General features: G+C 30.6%; 1 protein-coding gene and 1 long non-coding RNA gene across 2 annotated transcripts in view; one reads left to right on the forward strand and one right to left on the reverse strand.

Moving 5' to 3' along the window:
* The window catches only part of LOC148603428 (uncharacterized), a 21,040-nt gene extending 4,099 nt beyond the window's left edge, over positions 1 to 16,941 (reverse strand). The window contains exons 1-3 of the mRNA XM_088552073.1: positions 15,957 to 16,941; positions 4,443 to 4,928; positions 905 to 1,080 (exon numbers count right to left, since the gene is read on the reverse strand). Of these exons, the coding sequence (XP_088408199.1) occupies positions 905 to 1,080; positions 4,443 to 4,928; positions 15,957 to 16,428 (1,134 nt within the window). The 5' untranslated portion in view covers positions 16,429 to 16,941. The remainder of the gene's footprint in view (positions 1 to 904; positions 1,081 to 4,442; positions 4,929 to 15,956) is intronic.
* LOC148603429 (uncharacterized) overlaps positions 11,691 to 24,988 on the forward strand; it is an 18,457-nt gene continuing 5,159 nt past the window's right edge. The window contains exons 1-2 of the long non-coding RNA XR_015916432.1: positions 11,691 to 12,053; positions 14,372 to 14,464. This is a non-coding gene — a long non-coding RNA (uncharacterized LOC148603429). The remainder of the gene's footprint in view (positions 12,054 to 14,371; positions 14,465 to 24,988) is intronic.

Genomic DNA, 24,988 nt, shown 5'->3' on the forward strand with positions numbered 1-24,988 from the left:
CATTTCAACATTTTTTTTTTCGGAGAGAGGATGTTTTGGATTATGGATTCTGTCTCCTTTTTTAAATTTCAAGCTAGGATTAAGGTTTATCCATTCAATCATCTGTTGCTTTCTAATCACCAAAAGTTGACACATTTATAATAATTCAACATCATTTGATCTTAACAACATTACAATATAATATTAATTGTTTTTTTTCATATATACTCATTTTTTTAATGAAACGAAAATGTTTATTCCCTATCCGTTATTTGTTTCTAATTCACGATAATTCTTCTTCACAGTAACAATAACAGTAAGAAAATACATCATGAAGACTATTATTCACTGACCATATTATATGCACTGCCTAATTGTTAGATAGACTGGTAATTAAATATCACACAAAACAGTTATAGTGAAGACTTGTCGTTTAAATATTTTAAAGAAGTTAAGAATTAGATGTGACGAGAAAGAAATTGATGTATAGATAACCGTCGGTGAAGTTGAAGCGATTTATATAAAGATAATTAGTAAGATATTCACCATGATTTAGCAGTTTAACAATGACTAAGGATATTTTGTAAGTTTCGAGCTTAAAATATTTTGAAATTGGCATGATTATCATTGATATAGACATCATCGTTGTGAAATGTTTTCAATTTTATTGATTGTTGATAACTACTTTTTTGTGAACGCCATTTGTTCTACTGTCCCTTCAAAGTTGCAGGCACATTTTCGATACATTGTATTGATTTTGATTTATCTTTTGAAAGAGACATAACTTTTAGTTGGTTCCACTATATTTCCATTTATAATACACTTTTGCAGTACCACTTACCTTTTGTCATAATGTATTCACAATCGGCCATATTGATACATAGAAAACTAGTTACATTTATAGGACAAATCATGTGTTACGTACCAGACCATCAAAGTTGACATCCCATAACAGCATAGTCCCATCATTTTTTGCTGGACTGTTTAGGTAAAGAACCAATGAATTCACACAGTGTGGATTCCGGCACAATGTTTGAATGTGATACCTCAATGCTAGTTTCATGGCGGCAGGATGAACATGGTGAGGCAGCCTTCCGGGTACTGAAAGTAAAACAATATATATTTATTTTCATTCACAAATCTCTCTTGAATAACTGGAATGAGTTTCCAAAATGCTGCTGCTTTGGCCCTTAATATAAATAAACACTACTCTTAAGCAAATACATGTTAATGGAAAATTAATACACAGATTTAACATGTCATATCATAATGTCATATAATTAGATTGGTTGCGTTTATTTTAAACCGTATGACTTAAATGTTAGAATGGAATAACGATTTAAGTTTTTGTCGCTTATTAAGGAAGTATACCTAGTGTAAGGGACACAACTCTTAAAAATCATGGGAACGTTTGTATTCAGCATTTTACATCAATGTCATGTAAGCATCAAAGTAACTTAGATTAATTTCATTCTGTGTCAAATTAAAGCTTGATCGGTGAAATTGAATATGATACAAAAATATCACTGACTGGACGATAATTGCATGAAATGTAGAATAATTGCTAAAGCAAGAGTTGATAGAAAAGATATCGGTTGAATGATTAGAGCAAAGCTTATTTTAGGACAACTTATCTAAAAAGATAATTGATTGTAGGCGTCCGCAATATTTTATCATAGTTAAATAGTAATTAGTTGAAAGAGCAGATACATGTACATACATATTGTAAAATATAAATACAAGAGACATGTAGCCTGTCTATTTTCAATTGATTTCGTGGTTCAGTTAAACCATTCTTTAAAATTCGCACCAAAGGTACATTTCTAAAAAAAATTGTGACAACCCTTCCAAACCAACGAATTCAACTGCTAAAAAGCTAATGCAACTTTCAAAATTCAATACCCACGAATTAAAGAACTTTGTTCCAAAGGTGTTATTTTCTAAAATACCTTTACAGCTTCAAGTACTTTTGTAGATTTTGCAGGAGGCTGATCACAAAACTTGACGATAATTTAGACTTTAACTACGTCTGTATATATCAGTTTCACTTTTGAATAGGTTTATTAAAATATGATTTCGCTAAATTACTACTTCATCTTTAATAGTATACCAGAAAGCTGTAGATATATGACCACTGATTTCGTCCTTTTTAATTAAATCATTTCCCCCGAAGCATTATCTGGATACTTTGAACACCAGAGGTTGTGAGGAAATTGATAAGTTATGTCGTGAGAACTACTGGGTTCTTAAAAGATTAGTGAAAACCTTTTGATCTCAAACATCAACGATCATTTAATCTTTGACTCGAAGGCTTACAAATATATACACTTTGATCCGAAGTATAGTGAAAAGCTAAAAAGTTAATGATGATTTTGATAGCGGGAGAAAATGTCGTGTTTCGGTGAAAATCAAAAGTTCTTAAACATAAAAACACATAATGAAAATGATATAAAATAAAAGTATCGCTTCGTCTTTGAAGTAGGAACGGTTAATGATCAATAAATACTCACTTATAAAGATTTGCGTACCGCTTAAATTTCGTTTTTCTGCAATTCATATCAATTACAAACAACACAATAAAAGGAATAGAGTTGATGCTGTATTGTTTTGTCCCACAATGGTTAGTAAATGGAATGAAAAATATTTAAAATCAATTCCGTTAAAATCAAAAGAACGAAACAGAGGATATGCGCATATTAAGATAATTAACCATCACCTTGTTGTCGAAGAGATTTTCTACAAAAAGTGTTAACATGTGTTGACAGAACATTTACAAAACATTTTGTTTCCAAAGCAGAACTAAATTTAGCAAAATCAAACATTATAATACTCGTCGATGGAACTTAAACAATAAGAGATGTTCCCTCAAATTACAAAAGTAAATCAAAATAAAGAAATGTCAACCGTAAAAAGAGAACTTAATAGTATACAAGACCATCAACAAATAACGACACTGCTTCTACAGAAACATTGTTACATGAAAGAAACTTGATGTGTAAGGCCACAATCAATCCATTAATCAATCATTCAACGAACCAACCAATCAATCAATTGATTAACCAACCTACCATTTATGAATTAATTAATCAACCTATCAACAAATCATTATTAAAGATATTTCCATAGCTACGGATGTATAACCCTTTGTTGTTTTTTATGGAGAGGGGGCTGATGAATACAGGTGTAATTTTGCGTTCTTAGTCCAAATAACGGAATGGGGATAGGTTTTGGAATTTCCATCTTCAAAAAGTTCCCACATACAATTTTTTCACACAGTGATGTCATTTTGAAACTTTGTAAAAATTCTAATTGGAAATTCAATTACATGGAGCAATAGTGAGTTGGTAAAACTTGTTTGAATCGGTAACTGAGATGTCTTTACCGCCCAAGTTTATCTCATGTTTTCTCCATTATTTGTTTGTATACAATTATTTCATGTATACTGTTTCTATTGTTTACAAAAATCAGACATAAGGTGATACATCACATCTTAAGATAAACAAAGAAGCTGTTCAAACCCATTTGTTACGACCTAAAACAACTCGTCCTGCTTTCTTTCCTTGGATTTGCATTATATTGTGACAAAATTGTTGACAAGTTAAAGTCTTAAATTTCTGGCAGGAAATTTGCCCTTTCTTTTCTTCTGTAGAACGTTAGCAAATTGTAGCCGTTAATATCTCCAAAGACCAACATTTTTAGCTCTTATTGTCGAGTACAGTTTCTATGAGGCCTCCTGAAAGATTTGCAATCAAATTATTTTTGGGATTAAGATATGAAGCACTAATTATAAGCTTCTGCCTACTTTTAAAGCAGAGTTGTACTTAACTTGTTAGAAAAAGGGACTTGTTGTACCCCAGATATATATCGGATTTGGATTTAAAAAAATACACTACAAATGGCCTTGTAGTGACTCTTTCCTTCAAATGTCTTTACCAAGTTAGGAACATAGCGGTTAAATCTTCATTTTCCAGCTTATTCTTGACTTGTATAACGTCGTTATACATGGAAACAGCCGTAAAGTTATGATTAAAGAGTAGACTGAAGTCAAGTTCTTTCACAATGGAGCAGAATGAAAACGTAAAATCTGCTCAATCATTAGTTACTATAATCAGAAAGGATGCAAAGGGTTGAAATTTTTTATAACAAATACCACTATCGCAATTATTCACCGAATAATTTCGCAGCAGGAAATGAGACTTCGAAGTTCCGATTACAAAAGTATTTTTTTTAAAGGTCACAGGTTTATGTGCTTAATTAGTAAGGACGTTCAAATAGTTACATATGTAAATGCATGTTCATTGTAATAATTGATCTTTCGGAAATTATCGATTTGTGGCCATACGGTTTTACAACATTTTAAAACATTTTGTATTATATAACAGTACACATGAAAACAAATTTCTTAAAACATCTTAATGAACTTGTCACATTTATTAATCTACCTCTTTGATAGAGGAACTTACCATTTATTCCCGAAGCGCCATTTGCAAAGAAAGTTTTAATGTGACTTCCGGTGAAACCATTTGCTAGCAACATTCGGTTCATTCTTTCCAAATTTCGTTGAAATCTAGTACCCGTTGTCTCTCGGTTCCATCCCCCGGATATAAGTACGGCCTGATCGCATATTTCAAAGATGTTACATCTTGTGTGCACCATTCCATGAGTTGTCGTACAACGTTTTGTATTGTCTCGGAAAGGATTGCATATCAACTCTTTTGTCTCTTTTTCATCTCGTAAATCCGGGCATCTAGAATATCCAGACAGTCCCTGCCAACAGCGTAAAAAGTTGTACCTTTTCTGTTGTGGGTTTTGTTTTTGATTATGCTCAAGGTAGACAAATGGTAGGAAATTGATTTCGCATCGGCGTGCATGATGCTTCCGCCGACTCTGTCTTTTTATTGCGTTTTTACATCTACGTTTCAACGCCAGTGACAGACAATCTCCATTTTCTGCAATTAAGTAATTCAAATATTATCGTGAATTATATTACATCAATTCGTTTTGGCACCATTTAGTGCGAATTAAACAAAAGCGTCATTCGGTTTTAGAAAATACATCTACATTGAAACCTGACTGAACGGAAAAAGAAACTCAGAAAGTGTCTGATGTAGACGCATTTTTTTGGGTTAATTCAGGGGTCAATTTCACTGTATATACCAATTGTTGCATTCATCATTTTCCCGTATATTTTGATAGACGTTCATTCATTGCTTTATCATAACAAAGTTTCATTGTTTCGGTATCTTGGTTTCAACTAGGAAACAATAAAAACAATTATAATAAAATCTTAATAAATTCTATTTTAATTTTTTTTACATAAATTAGCATTGTAATTTATTGGTTTTATACTGCTTATAACAGATATTAGGATATCATATGGATTAGAATGGATACAATTTAGATATCTTGTTCTTTCTTGCAGTATTCCATATTTAAAAATGCGTTAAAAACTGAGGCTTCATTCCTTGCATTGCATTTGGTAGAAGATCTCGGTGATGGATTTGGCTTCCTTTTTCCATAGTTTTGGTTTTGAGTACTTCGTGTATACCGCTCATATTCTGATTATGATCTTCCTACATATTTGATTTTAATGCTGCTGATGAGAGGTTACTCCTCGAAACACGTGTACAGCATATCGAAATTTACAATATATAAAACTGGAATTTTGAGTTTGCTGCAGAACAACAATGCATGAAAACATGTAAATACGTGAAATTAATTTAGCTCTTCCTTAGTGATCTATAATCACTTTTATGAAAGAGTTTTGTAAGGGTTTTTGGTGTTATTTAATGTAATTTCATTTATTTATTCCTTGTTTATAGTATATTTTTTGTTATAATTCGTATGTTCTTATCACTGTGCATGCTATCTCGATTTTGATAATAAGATAAGAGTTTTCAATACTTTTTATTTATCTATTTTTTTGCTGTTGAATTATTACAGTTGGTATTTGTACTTTATCAAACGTTTCTACTCTCAGATAGATGTACTTACTGTAACAAAGCATCTTAACTAATTTTAAAGATTAATTTTAATTACATTAACACATTACGAGGCACAAATTATTACAAAACTGCCTTGACATCGTGAAGTATTCACTTTTAACTGAAACCACAAGGTTATTAGTAATTGACTGTTTAAAAGTTTTCTGTTTATCAGGCTTTAATTTACACCTTGTTGACCCTATAGAAGAAAGTACTTTGTATGTCTGTCGATCTATGTTTCACATCAAAGAACTTCAATCAATCAGAAACATCAAATTTGTTAATTTTATGTACAATAATATCTTTCAACTTCAAAGAGTGTTACATTCGTTTCTATATTAGAAAGATAAATTTCCACTTCAGGCAAATTTCGTTTGTTTGCGATATATATTTCAATTATATCAAGTAAAGAAATGACATGGCTATTGAAACCAACCGTGTTCAATACGTCTATAGGTTATCACCCAATCTTAATGCTGAAGTATACACGAGAATGTAAGATCGATTTATCATGCATGTTAAAAAGACCCTATATTTCAATTTTCCTCAAGGCTGATGAAATGTTTATACGGCACACGGCTAGACATGAAATACAAAGCCAAATTGTCTTTCAGTTGTAAAACGACCTTTCACACAGTAAAATACAGAAGATAATGGGAAGTGACCTAATGAAGTTATACAATACTGCAATGTCATGCATATAGTTACTGTAAGAGTAATCAAGGGAACCAAGGTTATAGGGTAATCAAAAGAATGTAATCCAGGGACAAAGACCAGACATGGAAAACAGACACTCACAACAAAGAACATAAAGTAACTAAAATCATACATACAAAGTAACAAAAGTAAATGAGCAACTCGGACTCCACTAAAAACTGGGAGCATGGACCAGGTGCACCGATAGGGTAAGAGTCCTCTGCTTTTCTAGAAACACCCACCGAGTTGCTCATAAAAAGTCAAGTCCGGGGTAGACAAACGAGGAAAGGAAAACTATGACCCGTTGAATACATCAGTTTTCATGGTGGTGATGGATACACCATAACGAACCACGAGTTCATGATGACGACTATAAAACTTCTGTAGTGATGACTTCAATCTTGTAGCAACATAACCCTGTTCCAGAAGCCTATTTAAGTGAGGTACTGTATATACTTAAGGTATGTTGTGTGACATTTCGCCTCTCAGTACTAGAGTACATAAAAATAGTATAATCCAAGGACACGTAATGAAAATTATGTATTTTGTATGGTATCAACACATGTTAGAATAAAGCTTTACGGCAAATTAAACACAAACACTTTTACTTCTCTTCAACATGATATACATGGATGTCCAAGGTCCTGTAATACTTTGTAAAGCTGAAGAAAACTAATCAGAGCTCTTTTCAAGGTAATGAATGGTTTCAGACTGAAGAAAAGACGCACACTTCACTAGTCAAAAAACAAAACAAAACAAAACAAAACAAAACAAAAACAAAAACAAAAACACAAAAACACAAAACAAAAACAAAAAACAAACAAACATAAACGAATGTACTGTCTAAGTAATGCAGGCGGGATAACAAACTTTTAACATTTGCCTGATGATGTCATTAAATTGACAACTATTTGCTGATAAAAGTTACTGATAGTTTTCCTTCAGTTTGAATTTGTTTTGTCGAAAAAAAAAATAGATAGGAATTTAGGCCTAAATGTAAATAATAAAGCTCGGAATGCCTTTTCTGAAATCCGGGTTGTTATATATCATTTATTCCAAAACGTTAAAAGCCTACAGATAATCAGCAATAAATACAGATCTGCCTGCGTACGAACCATTTGGCTATACCCAAAGATGCCACAAAAGTAAGCTTTAAGATAAAATATCTCTTTTTAGGTCGCTATCATAGTAAAATCATTTAGCATTTTATACGTATGTTAAATGATCTATTTCTTGAGAATCATCACTTGACCGATTCATACAAGGGCATGTTCTAAGCAAAAGTTTCATCAACTGCTATTCACTTTTTGGTGGAATTTTTGTATTCAGTAAAGTTGTGGATTGATAAGCAAGGTCAAACGCTCCCGTCTTGATGGAACCAAGGTAATCCTTAACTATTCCGACTGAACTAATATGTTGTTAGGTGCGTATATTGTCCATGCACAGAGATATGAGATATGTATACTTGTACTTCGTGAATAAGAAATGTTTAATTTGAACTTTTTCTTTATTAATTTTTCATATTGTCATGACACACCCTGTTAGAAATGTATACCTCTAATTGAAGTTGATACAATACCAATTAAGAACGAACGAATAATATGTGATTTTATTCCATTCAGTTTATGTTTAATATAAAATTATATTTTCTTGTTGATATATGTCACATAATTAAACAAAAGAAAATCACATGCCACACCCAAATTGATTGGCAGGCATTTTAACAGAAACAAACGTCTTTAATATTACTTCAATTTTACCCATTTGTAAACACTGTTATTTTGTACTTTTTAAAATGATATCTTTTGAATTAATTCTTTCATGTATAAATTCCTGAGTTACGTTTAAGAAACATTTAAGGACTAAATGAACTTTTTATTTTGGGTTAACTTTCACCTCTGCTTTAAGGATCAAAGACAGCAATGTATCATAGATGAAAGTCATCCGTTTGAAATACCAAGATCATTGTAGATAGCAAATCACTGCGTAAACATGTCAATGGTGATTTATTTCATCCAAGATTTGTCGTACATTTCACGTGCAGACAATCTATTATCTATACTGGCAGGTTCAACGTGGAGTTAAATAATGATGAAAAGAAGGCGCACAAAATAAGGAATGGAGCAAATCAAGATTCGTGAATAAATCTTAATTTTGTAATAGGGAATGATATTCGCTTGTTGTCGCATATATGCTTTGTATACATGCATTTTGATATGACTGTAGCAACCAAAAATATTGCAGGGAATGATTTCAAGTGTTTTCGACAATGCGACGATGTTGAGCATATGTCACTATCACTTCCTACCAAAATATAAATTACGTCAATTCGGTGGGCATAATTATGAATATTGATAAAAAAAAATAAGTTAAAAGAAATATTGCCAATGTTGGATATTAAATGTACTATATTTCATTTCCAATCATTATAGCAACTTGAAACTGATTTTCCTTTGCCTTAGTGGGGTTATAATATGCTAAATATTTTTTTTCTTCATATATTATCTAACATCAGATTTACAACTATTATAAACCTGCAAACTTAAAATAATAATAATAATGATAATAATAATAATAATAATAGATAATAAAATAAACTTTTGTCTACAAAATATCTTTATTACACATTAGTATCACGAATGCTGATCCTGTATAAACTAAAATCCGAAGTAAATATGTTTAAGAAATAAGTCTCAGAAACTCCATTTTATCATTGTTTTACCACGGGCTGGCCATTTATGTCGCATTGTTAAATAATAACATGGCCAGCCCATGGTAAAACAATGATAAAAAAAGAGTTTCCGTGATCTATTTTGATTCTTATATGACTAGTTTCTTCACATTTTTTAAATAAACACAGCCAATATGTTGCACGAACTGTTGGTTATGTGTTTATCACTTTTTTTTTTACCATTTCTGTGATCTTAAGAGTTTGTAGCACGTCATATTAGAATTAGACATGTTTACAGTAGCTGCACTATATTACACTTATTGTCAGATCCGATATTGAAGTAATAGAGGTGAGAGTAATTTGCAGCAGGAAGAAAACATCAAAATTACATTAACGCTACAGATCTCTTCATGTAGGTATACGCAAATGCAAATAATGTAAAACTACTTGAATATTTTCACAAGGGAAACAAAGGATACATCAAACAATCTAATTATTCATCCATTTACATACCTACTGATGTAAATCCTGTATGAAAAATGTACTATATTTGCATTTCGTACTTTAGAACACGCATATCGTTGATAGGAAGAATGCGAAATGTATCTTCATTGATACTTACTTCAGATGACAACATATGAAGCATTTTATATATAAATAATCACAGACTAGAATAACCAATAATCGTGACAAACAAACTTAATATAAGTACAGTTTAAGAGATAGACAAATAGACAAAACGGTTTACCTATGAGTACGTTAATGAGAGAGAGAGAGAGAGAGAGAGAGAGAGAGAGAGAGAGAGAGAGAGAGAGATCAGTCAGCTACTACAAATGACAATACTACGGGAAATTGAAGTTAACACTATTTTTTAACATCTGAACAAAACGTTACATCTTACATTATTGGACTCTATGTAGTATTTTCTCACTGAACTTATAGACTGGTGTTATTCTACATATCATCTACTTTATTTAACGATGAAAGGAAATGTCAGATGAAATTTACCATTTTTATAGAAAATCATAGACATTTATATCTGGTTACACTTTACTGTTTTGCCTATATATACCTAATCCCCATGTGTATATTTTCTTACAACAGTTCTGTTTGAATCACTACTGATAAGAACAGTTCCTTTCAAGTGAAAAAATCTGTTTTAATACATTATACCTGAAACTAAAATTTCTTTAATAACCATGAATGGATTTTACTACACAAAACATTTCACAACATGTTTAATATCAACCGAGCAGACCACCCTGAAAAGTTTTCTTACTAATTATACTTCGTTTAAAACTGCTTCTACATTCCCTTTTGCTGAATTATTTATGATAAAGAGTATACAGCAGCATGAAATAACACCTGTCGTTTACAAAACAAACTTTAAAGGCAGCCAGTATATCAAAATGAATGTTGACGGTTTTGTAACGATCGTACTAGATTGTCCTAAATGAACATTTTCTAGTAAGTTTTTGACCAGGAACAGCAGAGGGTAAACAAAGGAATGGTTTAATTTATCTTATCATTTTTTCGTTCTCCATTATTCATTAAAATCTTTATTTGTTAATCTATAATTTCAATAGTATTAAATTAACAGTGTCAAATTTCATTTCAAGTTCTAATGAAAATACTGCAATGTAACCTATGAGTTTTACTAAGACTCTGAAGTCCTTATCATAAAAAGCCGTAAGTGTAACATTATTTGTAAGTTAATTACGTCATAGTAGTTCAAAATTGTATTACGCCATAACTTACGACTGCAGCATGTCTAATTAATTACTCCTTTAATTCAATTTCAAAACATGTATGAAAATGGGCTGATTGGTTTGGGAAAAAAATACATATCTTGACTGTTTGAATTTTAAAAAAATATCTTAAGATCAAAATACAAGTAATATTAAATTATTTCTACCTTTAAAGGTACATACATTTGTATATAAATTTGATCAATATATAACGGTGTAATAGAATGTTACACTAATTTTATAATACCACCAGATTTAATTTATGACGTACATCAAACAATTTGTCAAAGGCTTTCTACCTTTTAACACCTGTACGCATACCTACGGCCAAATCTCATTATCTACATAAGCTTGTAAAATCTTTTGATTTTATACACAGATGTATGTACAAATCCTGTTAAGGTATTCAGGTAGCAGTGTCTGTTTTGATCAATAGATTCGGTTTTAGATGTCCTGATGATTTTATTAATGATCTCTCGCGTTTGTTTAGAAAAATTGATTTTTGTAAGGAAAAAAACGATTTAGACACAGTTGATAAATGAAACAGACTTAAACCTTTCAGTAGCACACACCTCCAGCATTGTCGTCATACAAGCGAAGCATTTAGTCATTAGCATTATTAATAGATGTAATTGTTAATAAATGCAAAAAACATGCTAAATTACCGGATGTGATGAACACTTTAATTCAATCTGATTGTAGTGAAGTGTAGATTAAGTTTAGAGAAACATGGCATTCCAATCTAGTCTGTAGTATTATATCGTGTAAATTGTGGTTAATTGTACAATTGATTCTCAACGCCTTGTTTATCGAATGTATCATTACAATATATGAACAGACAAGGAGAACAATTCACCGTGACCCTCCTACAGGCTTGCAGGTGGCGGAGTAAGATCGAACTCCATGGAAAGCAATTAAAAGAAACCGATGTACATCGTATTTTAAAAAACCTAAAAGGGGAACGCGGTTAAAACTGTAAGTAAAAGGGTGTAAAAAATCAAAGAAAAGTGTTGCAAATGAAAAAGAGCTACTTTAATATCTTTCTAAATCATTCATTGGTACATACTCATCATGCATACAAACTGTAATTAGATCATTGAGATTAAGACCATTCCCTTCTATGTTAGAAAATGGGGTTTAGAACTATGCGGATCGACGAAAAGTCGCAGGAGTCCTCAAATACTATATTTCCGATGATTGCACAGTTTTTAGTAGGAGCTGTAACACCGTCCCTTGTTAAAGTTGTAAACTTATATAGCGAAACACAAAGGCATTTTATTATATTCCTACTACTCCAAACAAAGTTTTGGAGTATATAAAAACCTTAATGACTGATTCTCCATCCGGGAAGATGGAAAGTTCTTGTTGGGATTCTTGAAAGACAATACACTTAAAGGGTTAATATGATATAAGTCCAAGGGAAGAAGGGATACATTTTTTTTAGATTGCTTAAAATTATTTTTAATTTTTGTTTTTCTGAAAAAAAAACCCAATTATGATATAAATCGAACTACTATCACAGAAAAAAATAAGGTATAACTTTAAAATAGTACCTATTTGATCATCCTTCTGTAGTGAAATCTTATTGCATATTCATCATAATAATTAAAACTCTTGGATAATGCGCCGGAGTATTTATTAGCATTTGTAATAGCTAACGAAAGCTAATAAAGTGTCTCATCTACGAATAATTTCACTTTATTTGTATGTCTAATTGTAAAAACTGAATTCATAGCATTCCGATATTTGAGCTTTATAATGCTATTTTATCCTACATATAGAAATATTTGCATTCATGTTTGGTGTTTTCAGGGTACTACCTTTCATTGAATTCTTTGATATTTAATTCCAACGAAATAAAAATGGCTTTAAGTGTAAGTGCATGTAAGAATCAGGCAAAATGGGACAAATCAGAAACATACATTTCAAAACACCACCGACCTGACAATGTAATGTCAATCGAGAATGTTTTCTCTATTTGAAAAGACCATTATTTAATCTCTGCATCATTGGCTTTGCTCGGAAATATTTCAATAGAATGTTAGAAAAATGAGGTTTCTGATAGAGTAATCTGCTCCTGATATATTCCTTTTCAGTTCATTTCAATGAAATTATTACTCAGCCAAAATGATATGGAAAATATTGTCTTTTTTTTCTTGATTCTGAAGATGCAAATAGTCACAGTATCAAAATGGTGGATTTTTTTTATACCATATTTCACCCACTGCCTGACTATTACAGAGACTGACACTTAAATATTTTTATAAACAACATTTATTCGTAATCTATAAATTCGTCTAAAATAATTCTAGAGAGAGTAAAAAGGGTTACACTTAGGACTCACTATCAAAACAGAAGCATGATGTTAAATCTGAAGTAGAGACTATTTCAACATTTACTTTATGAAAGAAACAACTAATGTAATTATAGACTATTCAAACCATTAGATTTGTTTTCAGGTTGTCTGCTCTGTACAGGTTATATAATGTTTTTAAACTTACGATGGTATCGAACGGTTGTTTAACGTGTTATTGTTGAGTTATTTGACATTCTTAATTTGTGTGGTTTTGATATTTAAGAAAACAATTTACACATTTTTGAAACACTTGTCGAGATTTTCAAGATGATTCTGTTTAATAAGTTATTGCCCTTATAAAAGGCCTAGGTAAAATTAATTCATTGTGCATTAAATCAAATTTTGAGTTTGATTTTTCTTCCATCATTACTGCTTTTTTCACCTATTTTGGGTTCAATTTCCAGGTATTGTATTTTGTTAAATGATTAAGATATCTCCGTTGCTTCCACTGACCCATCAGGCTTCATACATACACGGTCTTCCGTTCCAACGAGCATAAAACAATCAAAACCAGAACAGTATTTTTAAGGAGAAATGAAATGAAAAAGTGAAAAAGTTTACGAAATAAAAGATAAACCAAAAGAGCCATTTATCGTCCCAGTGATAGATATTTCACCTCTTACACCATATACTATTAACACAGTCCTCATTCCCTTTGTCACTTTTTATTTCCTGAAGAAAAATCCCCATTTTTGCACAGCATACTCATAATTTTTTTTTGCAATTTTATTATGACATTATCACTACAACGTTGTATATTTCCATATTCATCAGCATCTTGAATACCATTTCTAGTTCAACTAAATATGATATAGGTAAATACCAATAGAATAATAAATTAGAGAACAATATTCTCGTTCATGAGCTAAAAAGTAACTAAATACAAATAACATATGAATAAAACGTATTTACGTTTAATCTTCATTCTTTATTTTAGCAATACCCTATATACTTAGAACTAAAGAAAGGGAAGTTTACCCCATAAAAAGACCTTCAAGTTCATATCGAAGTAAAGATCAAAGAAACAAAGGTAAATGATCTTTATAGTACAACTTTAAGACAAACTGACAAATCATTCGATAATGCAAATGTAAAACTACACATGCTTGCTCCAATCCTGAATTGAGTATAACACCGCATGCAACTACTACTGCGAATTATGACGATGTCACTGTTGTTTTTTTTTATTGAAGTGGGTGATTAAAATCCGAGCTATCTTAACAGTCAATCTAGTGATTGTGTGATTTCTTCGTAACTTTTATCTCAGATATACATACACAAGGATTGTAACTCTGGTTCTCTGCTATCTAATGAACTCAGTGTATGTAGATGTTTAATGTATTGCTGAGTTATTTCAAGTACTTAATTGGCTCTGTTTTAAATGTTTTGAAAGTCAATTTACACCTTTTCTAATACTGAATCGGCTACTTGTCTCGACCATTAAAAGGTTCTTCTGTGGTGTTTTTAAATATAATATAAGAGGTTTTAATTTATCTTAGAGGTTAATTCGAAGTTTTTAAACATTTCGATAATTGAAGTAGGCCGTCGGTTCTTTATATTACCACTTCTTTACAATAGTGTTTTACTAGTACTGTTAGATTTGACCTAATCAAACTAATGTACTATGCAGTATCTCGACTGTTGACTCATTTAATTTTTATTTAACCATAGGTATCACCTCATCATTTGTATTATTTTATTTTTATCACTTTACAATAAAACAGTTCAATCCAAGCCCGCATCCAATTATGCAAAAAAATAATATGGTTGTTCAAAGTTTGGATCAAATAAAAGAAACATGTATCAAACGAGTTTTAACAAAACAAAAGGATTTCGATTGCTTTAATTGTCTTTCAGGGCCCTGCTTCATTATATTAAAATATATAACTGTTTGATCAACTTAGTTTATTTTGCTATCGGGAATGTGTATCCATTCCAATAAATTGCGCTATTTTATGTCTAAGCTTATTTTTGTGTTATGATAAAATGCATGATAGAACTACTTTGGCTCGAGAACAAAGCGACATCTTTCGCATGATTCTCAAAATAAATATAGAATAGACAGACTGTGTGTGTCATTACTTATTTGACACACATTTTCAGAATGTTTGTCATAACACTTTTAACGTTACAGTTGCAATTGTACCCTGCTTATTCCATTATTAATCTGATTCTTAAGCTTACGTAGGTATCCTTGTAATGACAATAATTGTGCTATTAACAAGAGTTACTGGTAATTACTTATTACATCAATTTTCACAGAATCACGAATAACGACTTTTTTATGTGCCGTTGTTTAAGAAATGATTGGTTGTTTTTTTTTGTTGTTGTTTGTTTCATAATTGTTCAGTAAACTTTGTAATGTCAATATTTCTTAATGGGGTCACTATGCGTACCTGCTAAAAATCATTAGATTACGCATCGTGCCTATATTATATTATCTTATTAAATATCATAAGATCAATTTCAAAGACGAAGAAACTGATTCATCAATTTTTTTCCTTTAAAAAAAGTGAACTTACCTAAATAAATACCATTGTTTGAATCACAGCTATTCTTATCTAAGTAGTCCACGAAAAACACAATCACAAGATGTCCAAAGTTTGCGGTAGGATATGGATCTAATACTAAAACACCTTGATGATTGTTGTCTTTTCTCGTTAAAACCTCATCTGGTAAAACAGCTTCGTAAGTCGTATGCCCACTAAATGGAGCAACGTGTATTACATAATGTGTTTGAGGAACTGTCAGTAATTCCTTGCATTCTTTTTCTGTTGTAAAAAATACATTGTCACAATTTAATGCGCGAACATAATTGAAAGCACCCTTTACCCATAGCCCCTCTCGAACACTGCCTTCTGGTCCTACCCAGTTTCCACCTTCCACTCTAAGATTTTCGGAACCGTTATCAGTGATATAAGGAACAACACAAACTATGGAATAAACGTTAACAAATCCAAGTAAAACGGAATACAAGTTTTTCACTTCTTTCATTTTGATTTTAGTAAGTATTATCACTCAATACATGAGAAAAGTCACTCTAGTATGTCTTTTCAAAGTCACCATTTCATAGTCCGTACAAACATCAAGTAAAAATTAAAGATTAGTTTCGCTCCATCATCACCTTTCAATTCAAAACAGGCCTAAAGTTTACTAGCTCTAACCTCCGTTTTTATAACGTATGCATCATTTTTATGAATGAATATATCACGTTTGAAAAACGACAAATATCATTGGAGAATTACATTTTATAACAACGAATTGCATTCATGTCAAACATTGCACGTAAAACAATTCCATGCACATACAACTCACGCCTTAAACATTGAAAAATCAAAAGTTTCCTTCAATAACAAAAAAATCAGAATGTAAATTGACCCCCGGGGTCAATTAGACTGTCCAATGGAATTCGTCCTTGAAGTATTTGCCCGATCTAATTGGCTGATTCTCTCCAATATATTATTATTGAAACACTGCCAGCAGTTATTCGATTAGACACTATGTAGAAAATTGAAGAGCCTCGAACACGAAATCGTTTTAAAGTAGCAGTTTTTACCTCGTACAGGTAAACCTAATCAGTGAAACGTAGGTATGGAGAAACAACCTGAAGTATGATCCTGCAAAATATAATCACTTAACTGACAATGGCGTACTATTTAAAATAAACAAACACTTTCAAATACAAATACATCAACACAAAGCAGTTTTAATTTATCGTTTAATCATGTCATACCAAAATTAAAAAAAACATCAAAACGATATTTATAACTGCACTGCAATATGTTTCACTTTTTACCCTTTTATATTTGAAAATAGGTACCAATTACGATAGTTGTAAGTCGAATTGTATGTTTACACAAACTTGGTAATTTCTGTTAAAAATAGATAGATGAAATATACTAACACTACTTAACCTTTCTTTAATATGATTTATTGCCATTAATAGAAAACTACGAGGAATTCACGGAATGTGAAATTCGACCCTTTATAACCAGTATCAAATAGAAATATATTTTTCATTTGTCAGTGTAAGTTTCCCGAACTGAGATCGAATTTCGTTATTTTTTCTTTAATTAATTAGAATGTTCAATAAACAAATAAGAAAAGAGATCTGATCCGTTATTCGTTTCGCTTTTCTCTTTCGCCTATTATATCAACCCGTTATTTATATTCACTTCAATACTAACACAATAGGATTAAGTGATTGCCTAATTGCAGGTACTATAAGCTAACCCTTGAGGAGATCTATAACTTCCTTTGAAGTACCCGAACTTATATTGAAAGCCATTAAACAAATGTGTATTGGATTAATAGTTATCTTACTTCAAAGGAACCGACAAAACAATATCTTTTGTTCTTCCCACAAACTGGCAATTGTATGTTAATATGATCACCGTTCAGATTAGTACATGGCGGTGTGAGTCATTTATCTCAATCGTTCACGGAACTATGATGTTTGTCACTAGTAGCCAGGATAGAATCTGTAGTTGTTAGATGTTTTTGCCTGTAATTTGCAATTGTTTCGTTTGATGTGCAAGTAGTGCTTAAAAGAAAATGAAATTGAAACTGTAATGAACTGATAAAGTATTACTTTGTCGAATTGAAAAACCAAGGAGATATTAGAAAATACAGACATATTCTAATTGTATCTATTACATAAAGATTAATATGTAATTTTGACACAAAAAGACGTCACTGTGGAAGATATTGTTAGATATCTATCTATTAAGATTTTACTTTTTTGTCTTACTCGGCACGTTGCTTCGTAAAATTGTTATTGTTCGGTCTGTCTGTTGTAAAATACAAAAACATACCAGTTTTTATATTGTAAATTTCGATATGCTGTACACGTGTTTCAAATATGTAGGAAGATTATAATCAAAATATTAGTTGAATACAAGAAGTACTCATAACCAAAACTATCGAAATAGGACGCCAAATCCATCACCGAGAGGTTCTACCATATGCAATGCAAGGAATGAAGCCTCGGTGTTTTACGTATTTTTAAATTTGGAATACTGCAAGATTTCAAAAATAGGGTAGATAAAATATGATATTATTCGGGGTCAGACAAGTCTCACAACTGGGTTGGTGAATACCCTCGGGTAAATTTGTTGCTGGCCATTTATGTATACAAGATAAGATAAGATATAGATAAACTAAAGTTTAACAGTTACTATATTAATATAGTATTCACTTTTACATATCCATCGGATGTCCATGTTATAATAAATTTGTGTGAATGACATTCGATATACGCAACAATGAAATAATGAGTATGCAATAAGAGTAACAACAAAATTACCGAACACTAATCCGATTAATAATAAAGTCAAGTCCAAAATTAATCTGGTAAAATAGATATTACACAACCAAATAAGAAGTGAGCGGAAATCGTTTCCTTGGTTTTGTCACTACCGAGACGACGTAACTTTTACTCACAGCACAATATTTTTGAAATCAATGATGTATATTTATATTGTCCTATCCTTCATAGCAATTTGAACATGAGTCTTTTCAAAACACCTTTTGATGATATTATATTTATAGGTTTTATAAATAATGGTCCCTTTTGGTCATAACGACTTCGAAAATTATGTATTTTCAAACATTCCGATTGGTAACGGGACGCACATTAAAAGAATTATCATCGTTTTTAATTAAAGTTAACAGTTTTGAGTATTCATAAGAAGGTAAACAACAAAAAATTGGGATTTTAATTCACGTCTAGGATATTGATACTTTAAAAATACGTAGCTTAACATGAAATAAGCGAAACGTTGACAAAAGATCAAATTAAAAGTACCAAAGTACAAAAGCTGCTTCAAAACAGCTAAAAGTGGTTACAGTGGTTTATATATATACAATATAGAACTTGGTAGTTTTATATGAATGTTTGTTAATGGTTGATCTTAGTTTGATTATTATTAAAAGTAGAATGCTTTTGCCTGTTGAAGATAAACATTATTTCAAAAGGCAAAATACTAATAAGAAATGTACAAATAAAAATATAAACTCAGTAATCCTTCTTGATACAGTAAAATCTTTGTAGCAAAACCCAAAACTTAAGAATGACAAATTTGGTTATGAAATTAAATAGAATTCTACTCGATTTTGGAAAAAACAATACTTTAAAGAACTCGAAATTCAATAGATTGCTGAAATTATTTTCCACCGAGATTGAAAAATTTAAGATATTTGATCTGCTTGTTCATTATTAAGGCCAGGTTACCTTATCTTCGGGGATGTATTTATCATAAGTATTGTCATTATGATTCCTTTGGTGTATGAAATTAAACACTCGTTGGATATTATAGAAAAACACATTTTCTTAAAACAATCAGCATTATTTGTTCAAAATCCCAAAAGCCATATATAATAAAACAGGAACCGCCATTCTAATTGTATGATGCTTAAATGTTGATTTGTTTAAATTTTATACTTTCTTATACATGTATTACAGAAAGATTATTATGACACAGGAGTTCTAATATGTACAATTATAGAGGATGAAATAAAAGCATTACATCCTTCGAATTATAAAGTTTTTTTTTCATTTAAATTTTCAACCTCGATATAATACATCTTTTCACGCCAGGAGTTGAAATTGGTTTTTGGTTCGATGTTAAAATGCAGTTTATATTTCGACTGTTATCAAAAAGACAAAATGTAAGTATCACTTGTCATGCAAGAAGCAGTTACATACCTTCAACGTTATAAGTTACCAAGTGAATTTGTTAACATTCGGTTAAGTATTATCAAATATTAATCATAGATTTTGTTATACAATTTATAAAAATGAAATTCAATGATTCATCAATATATTAAGCAACGATTGCACATAGAATAGATTATTTATTTTAGAAATTATAATTCAATCTCAGCATGGAATACTCTCTTTTGTATTATAATATCATAGCAACTGAATCCTCCCTGTGGTTTGAGATTATGTGGAATAATTCCATTTCCATACTTTGAGGAGGTCTTGAAATATTTTCCTGTGGCGGTAATAGGTCTTTCGATATTATTGTATTCGCAAATGTCAATCCTCCCAGTATGGAACTCCTGATAACATAGCAGTATGTGATTGATCTAAAATCACTTGACTTTCCGTCTTCGGTTGATTATGAACATCAAAGGTCCCTTGCAAAACTTTGTACAAACATAGATATATACAAATAAATTAAAGTATTTATTTTGTTGACACAGGATTTAATTGCCGATGGATTTTCGAAGTTTAAAAATAATCTAGATTGACTTTTTCTATATGTGATTATTACTTTATCAAAACCGCGTGTGTCTCAACTAAACATTTCGATCAAGAATTTGGTCTGTGGTCCAGATTTAATGTCGACATGTAGTTAATACCATGGCCTGTAAAATTTTGATTTGATGTATTTACAGCTTTTTAATTTCCTATTGTTTCTGATGCATATATTTATGAGAACATATCATTAGGATTTTAAACTCGACTTTGAATTTATATGTCATAAGATGAATTGAATTTTTCCTTCGCACACAAGATACAAATATGTTATAACTGGTTGTTTAATGGAGATAATAATCGTAGTGATATTTTTGATAAACTGGATGTGAGAACTGTTATTTTGTTGTAATTGTATTTATTGATGGTCGTATTATATATAAAGTACACTTTTCCATCTTCTCCTTAAGTGATGCCAGAAAAAATGTATTAAGAAGTAATTTGTCAATCTGAAAAGCTTGTTAAAACAACTTATGTAGATATGGTTTGAAAATCATATATATTGTCGATTTTCTTCAAAATGTATAAATCTTAGACTTCTTGCACCGCGAAAAACCCTATCGTAGAGATAATTAACTATTAGAAACAAATTATAAATATTTAGAAACAAAGGAATTTAATTAAATTTGATTTATAAAAAGCTTTCTGATTGGTTGGTTCTCTTTAAGCAAATCAAGTTATATTTTATAACTTTCTTTGGTATTGTGACGTCATTAATATCGATTGGTCCGCATTCCAATATTCAAATAATCGCAATAAACAGTACGTTGCGATAACGAACAAAATTTTTATCTTTGGAGTTAGAAATATTAAATTATAAGGAATATTTCTAATTTTTGAACAATTTAAACGAATTATTATGTCTTGCACCAGTTAACACTTATAAACCATAAAGTATAAATTGCCGAGAATCATACTATTTCATATAACATGTTCAAAGTTAAAAACATTCCTTAAATAACTGGATAAGATAATTCATAATTCAGCCGAGAAATTTGGTTTATTAAAAAGAGTGAAACTAAATAAACAATGACGGTGTTATTCCATTATTTGTTTGTTTTTAAATTCTTTGGCTTTTGTTTATCTTATTAGTTGAAGACTATACTCAAATCTCCTTTGAAAACAGCCTTTTAATATCAATACAGACTTTTATATGTCTGCATCAGATGGGTCTTGTTATTAATTTGTTTTGTATAAAAGCATGTTATTTTACTCCCACCTAGCTGGAAGATACCTTAGTCTAATTATTTTTGTATAGTAATGAATTAAGTTTTGTTTGTTGAATAACCATATACACAAGACCAGTGTAATGCAAAAAGCTATTCAAAGCTATTAATCAGTATTTAATTCTAGATTCCAACTGAGGAAAATGGATCCTTTTTTTGATATAACAATTCGTTCTCCAATTTTACCAATATAAACCTTTATTTACATGTATGCATTCAACGTACATTTTATGATGTAATTTATTATACTCCCACTCCCACAAACGTCGATATGAAAAAAAAAAACAAAACATTTGAAACATTTAATAGTACGTTCTTCTTCATCTAACAGATTGGTCGACTTCAATATTTACCGTTGAATTATAGAATAAGGTCTGAAAAGGTGGTTGTCGCCAGTCTGCTACACTAAAAGGGAACCAGAAAATCGCAAAGAACTTCAGTGTACATTTAAATATATTGCATTGTTATATAAAGGTTGATAGTACCCATTAAATCAGATATAGAATGTTAGATACAGAAAAAATAAATCATTTATGAAGCTTCTCCGAACTTTTATGAATTAAATAAAGATAACGGGACATAAACTGTTTAATTTAAAAAAAAAATGGAAATTGTCTGTTCGGAATTGAACATTCTGATATGCAGCGATTAGTTCCGGGTGTAAAAGGCATTTATTAATAGCAGTGTTATACGTGTGATGATCAACGAAACTATCGGTCGTTTTCGTTAAAAAAAACTCCCAAAAAACTCGTATATGCACTTGGCAAAAAAACACGTCCGAGCTTTGTCATAACCGATTCTAAAGTTAAAAAACTATTCAAAAGGTTAAATGGCAGGACAAAAAGAAAATATTCACTAGATAAATCAAGTACAATTGTTGCAATATATCCAGCATTTATTTATTTATCCAATGGATAAAGTTTAAATAACTGGGCCATTTTTGTTTTTTTTTCTATAACATTTTTCTTTAACTCCTCTTTTTGGGCAAAAGAGCCGTAGAGTTACTTTATTTCAATGGCAAGTCTTAGGGACACCTGCATGGGGTTTAAACTATATGTTAACAGAATGCTTCATTCAATACAATATTTTTCGGGTCTGCATCGGATGTTATTTTTCAGTGGAAATTTTCGAATATATGGTCCAACTACACATATTTTACAATACAACAATGAAAAGTAGAATAATTAAAGCAAAAATAAAGACGTGACAAACTTATCAAAACAAAATTTTCAATATTAGACGGTTCGAACAGTGATAAAAAAATAGTTTAAACATTCATAACTTATAATTGTTTTGTTCCTGTAAATAAACTAGAATATGTTTGTTAGTAACTTTGCCTTGCTTTGGTGGTCAAATAGTGTTCTTTTGTTAAATGATGTTTCTAACTCATTACCATGCCATATTTGATAGTTTGTTACCTATATTTCTTGGGGATGACTTTGTTATTCTCTTCTTTGAAATTAAATTCTTTTTTCGTCACCTGTAAATTCATTTGGACTTTATTGATGGAATGTAAAAAAAAATGGTTCCGCATAGTTTCTGTTGTCAATTCGACAATAAATGCACTTTCTGAGTGTGTATTAAAGGTGATATTGTTTATGCTGTTTTATTAGCCATATTTGTTAGGATATCACTTAGTGAATTGATGTATTTGTTACGTGTTTTTGTTCATTTGAAAAATTTTCCTACATTTCTTTACGTGTTGGAAATAATTATACTATAATCAAGCAATTGGAGACACTTTTAATGCCTTTGATACGAAGATCTTTAATCTTTGATTAAAAAAGGTTTTCATGCTACAATAGAGCACAGTTTAATATCAAATAGATAAAAGAAATGGACAAAACGATTAAATTGAGTCTAAATCTTTGATGTTTTATTATATGTTCATAATAATAGTACGAAAGATTTATCTACAGGATCATCTTCTCACAGCTCTTAAATCATAAGAGTATCATCCAGGATACATTCTGTAACATAATATATCCAGAAATATCTCTATTTTTATATTCTGCTTATGTGAAAATACCTGTAGGAAATGATATCCGATAAGTGACGAAAGAATTCTAAATTAACATTGAGAAGAGTAGCTTTATCTCGGAGATTAAATAACAACATGTACTGTTACGAAATTCATTTAATAACTAAAAATTTTATTTGTTTATTTTATACAAAGCAATAATTTACCAATTATATAAATATTCATTATAATGTGCTACTACATTGTAGGTGTTATATGGAGATGTACCTTTATGTTTATACCAGCAAGACGCGGGAATGTCATTCAGTATTCAGAAATAGCCAATCAATTATTGATTATAATAAATCATACTGTATAGCTAGATCGCCTCGTTTTGAACGGAACAAGAATGTTGTGAATTTTGCATTGCGTATTGTAGAACCTCTCGTTGATGGATTTGGCTTCCTCTTTCGATAGATTTGGTTATGAGTACTTCTTGTATACAACTAATAGTTTGATTATGATCTTCCTACATATTTGATTTTAATGCTGCTGATGAGAGGTTACTTCTTGAAACACGTGTACAGCATATCGAAATTTACAATATATAAAACTGGTATTTTGCATTTAAATTTATGCGTTCTCTGTTATCTTTAAATGTTGTATTTGCACATGATATGTTTAATTGTTACAACAGTTTTAAAAGCAGATAAAACAATTCAGATTATCCAGAAAATCAACACAGGCAGCAATTCCTACAACATCATCAAAACAAAAATAAAAAAAAATTGGATATTATATGAATCCGGAATAAGACCAGTGGTCCTTTTCACAACAAATCGCAAGAGTAAGATTAGTCGTAAGTTATGACGTCATAGTAAATAAAAGTATTGTAACTTACAACTAATTTTACACTTACGATTTTTTTGTGAAAAGGACCACTGGGCATCAAAACAATCTCAACTTGAGAATTTTCGCAAGTCCTATGTTTTTCCTCCAATCTTCAATTTCAAGTGATCTATTTTTTTGAAATATGAATTGAGGAAGGATTTGAGGAAAATCTCAAATTGAAATGTTTTATGAAACCGGACCCTGACCTTATTG

Source organism: Perna viridis, chromosome 11 (genome assembly GCF_037379345.1).
Source record: "Perna viridis isolate PV_CMFRI_1.1 ecotype Kerala chromosome 11, ASM3737934v1, whole genome shotgun sequence".
NCBI lineage: Eukaryota > Metazoa > Mollusca > Bivalvia > Mytilida > Mytilidae > Perna > Perna viridis.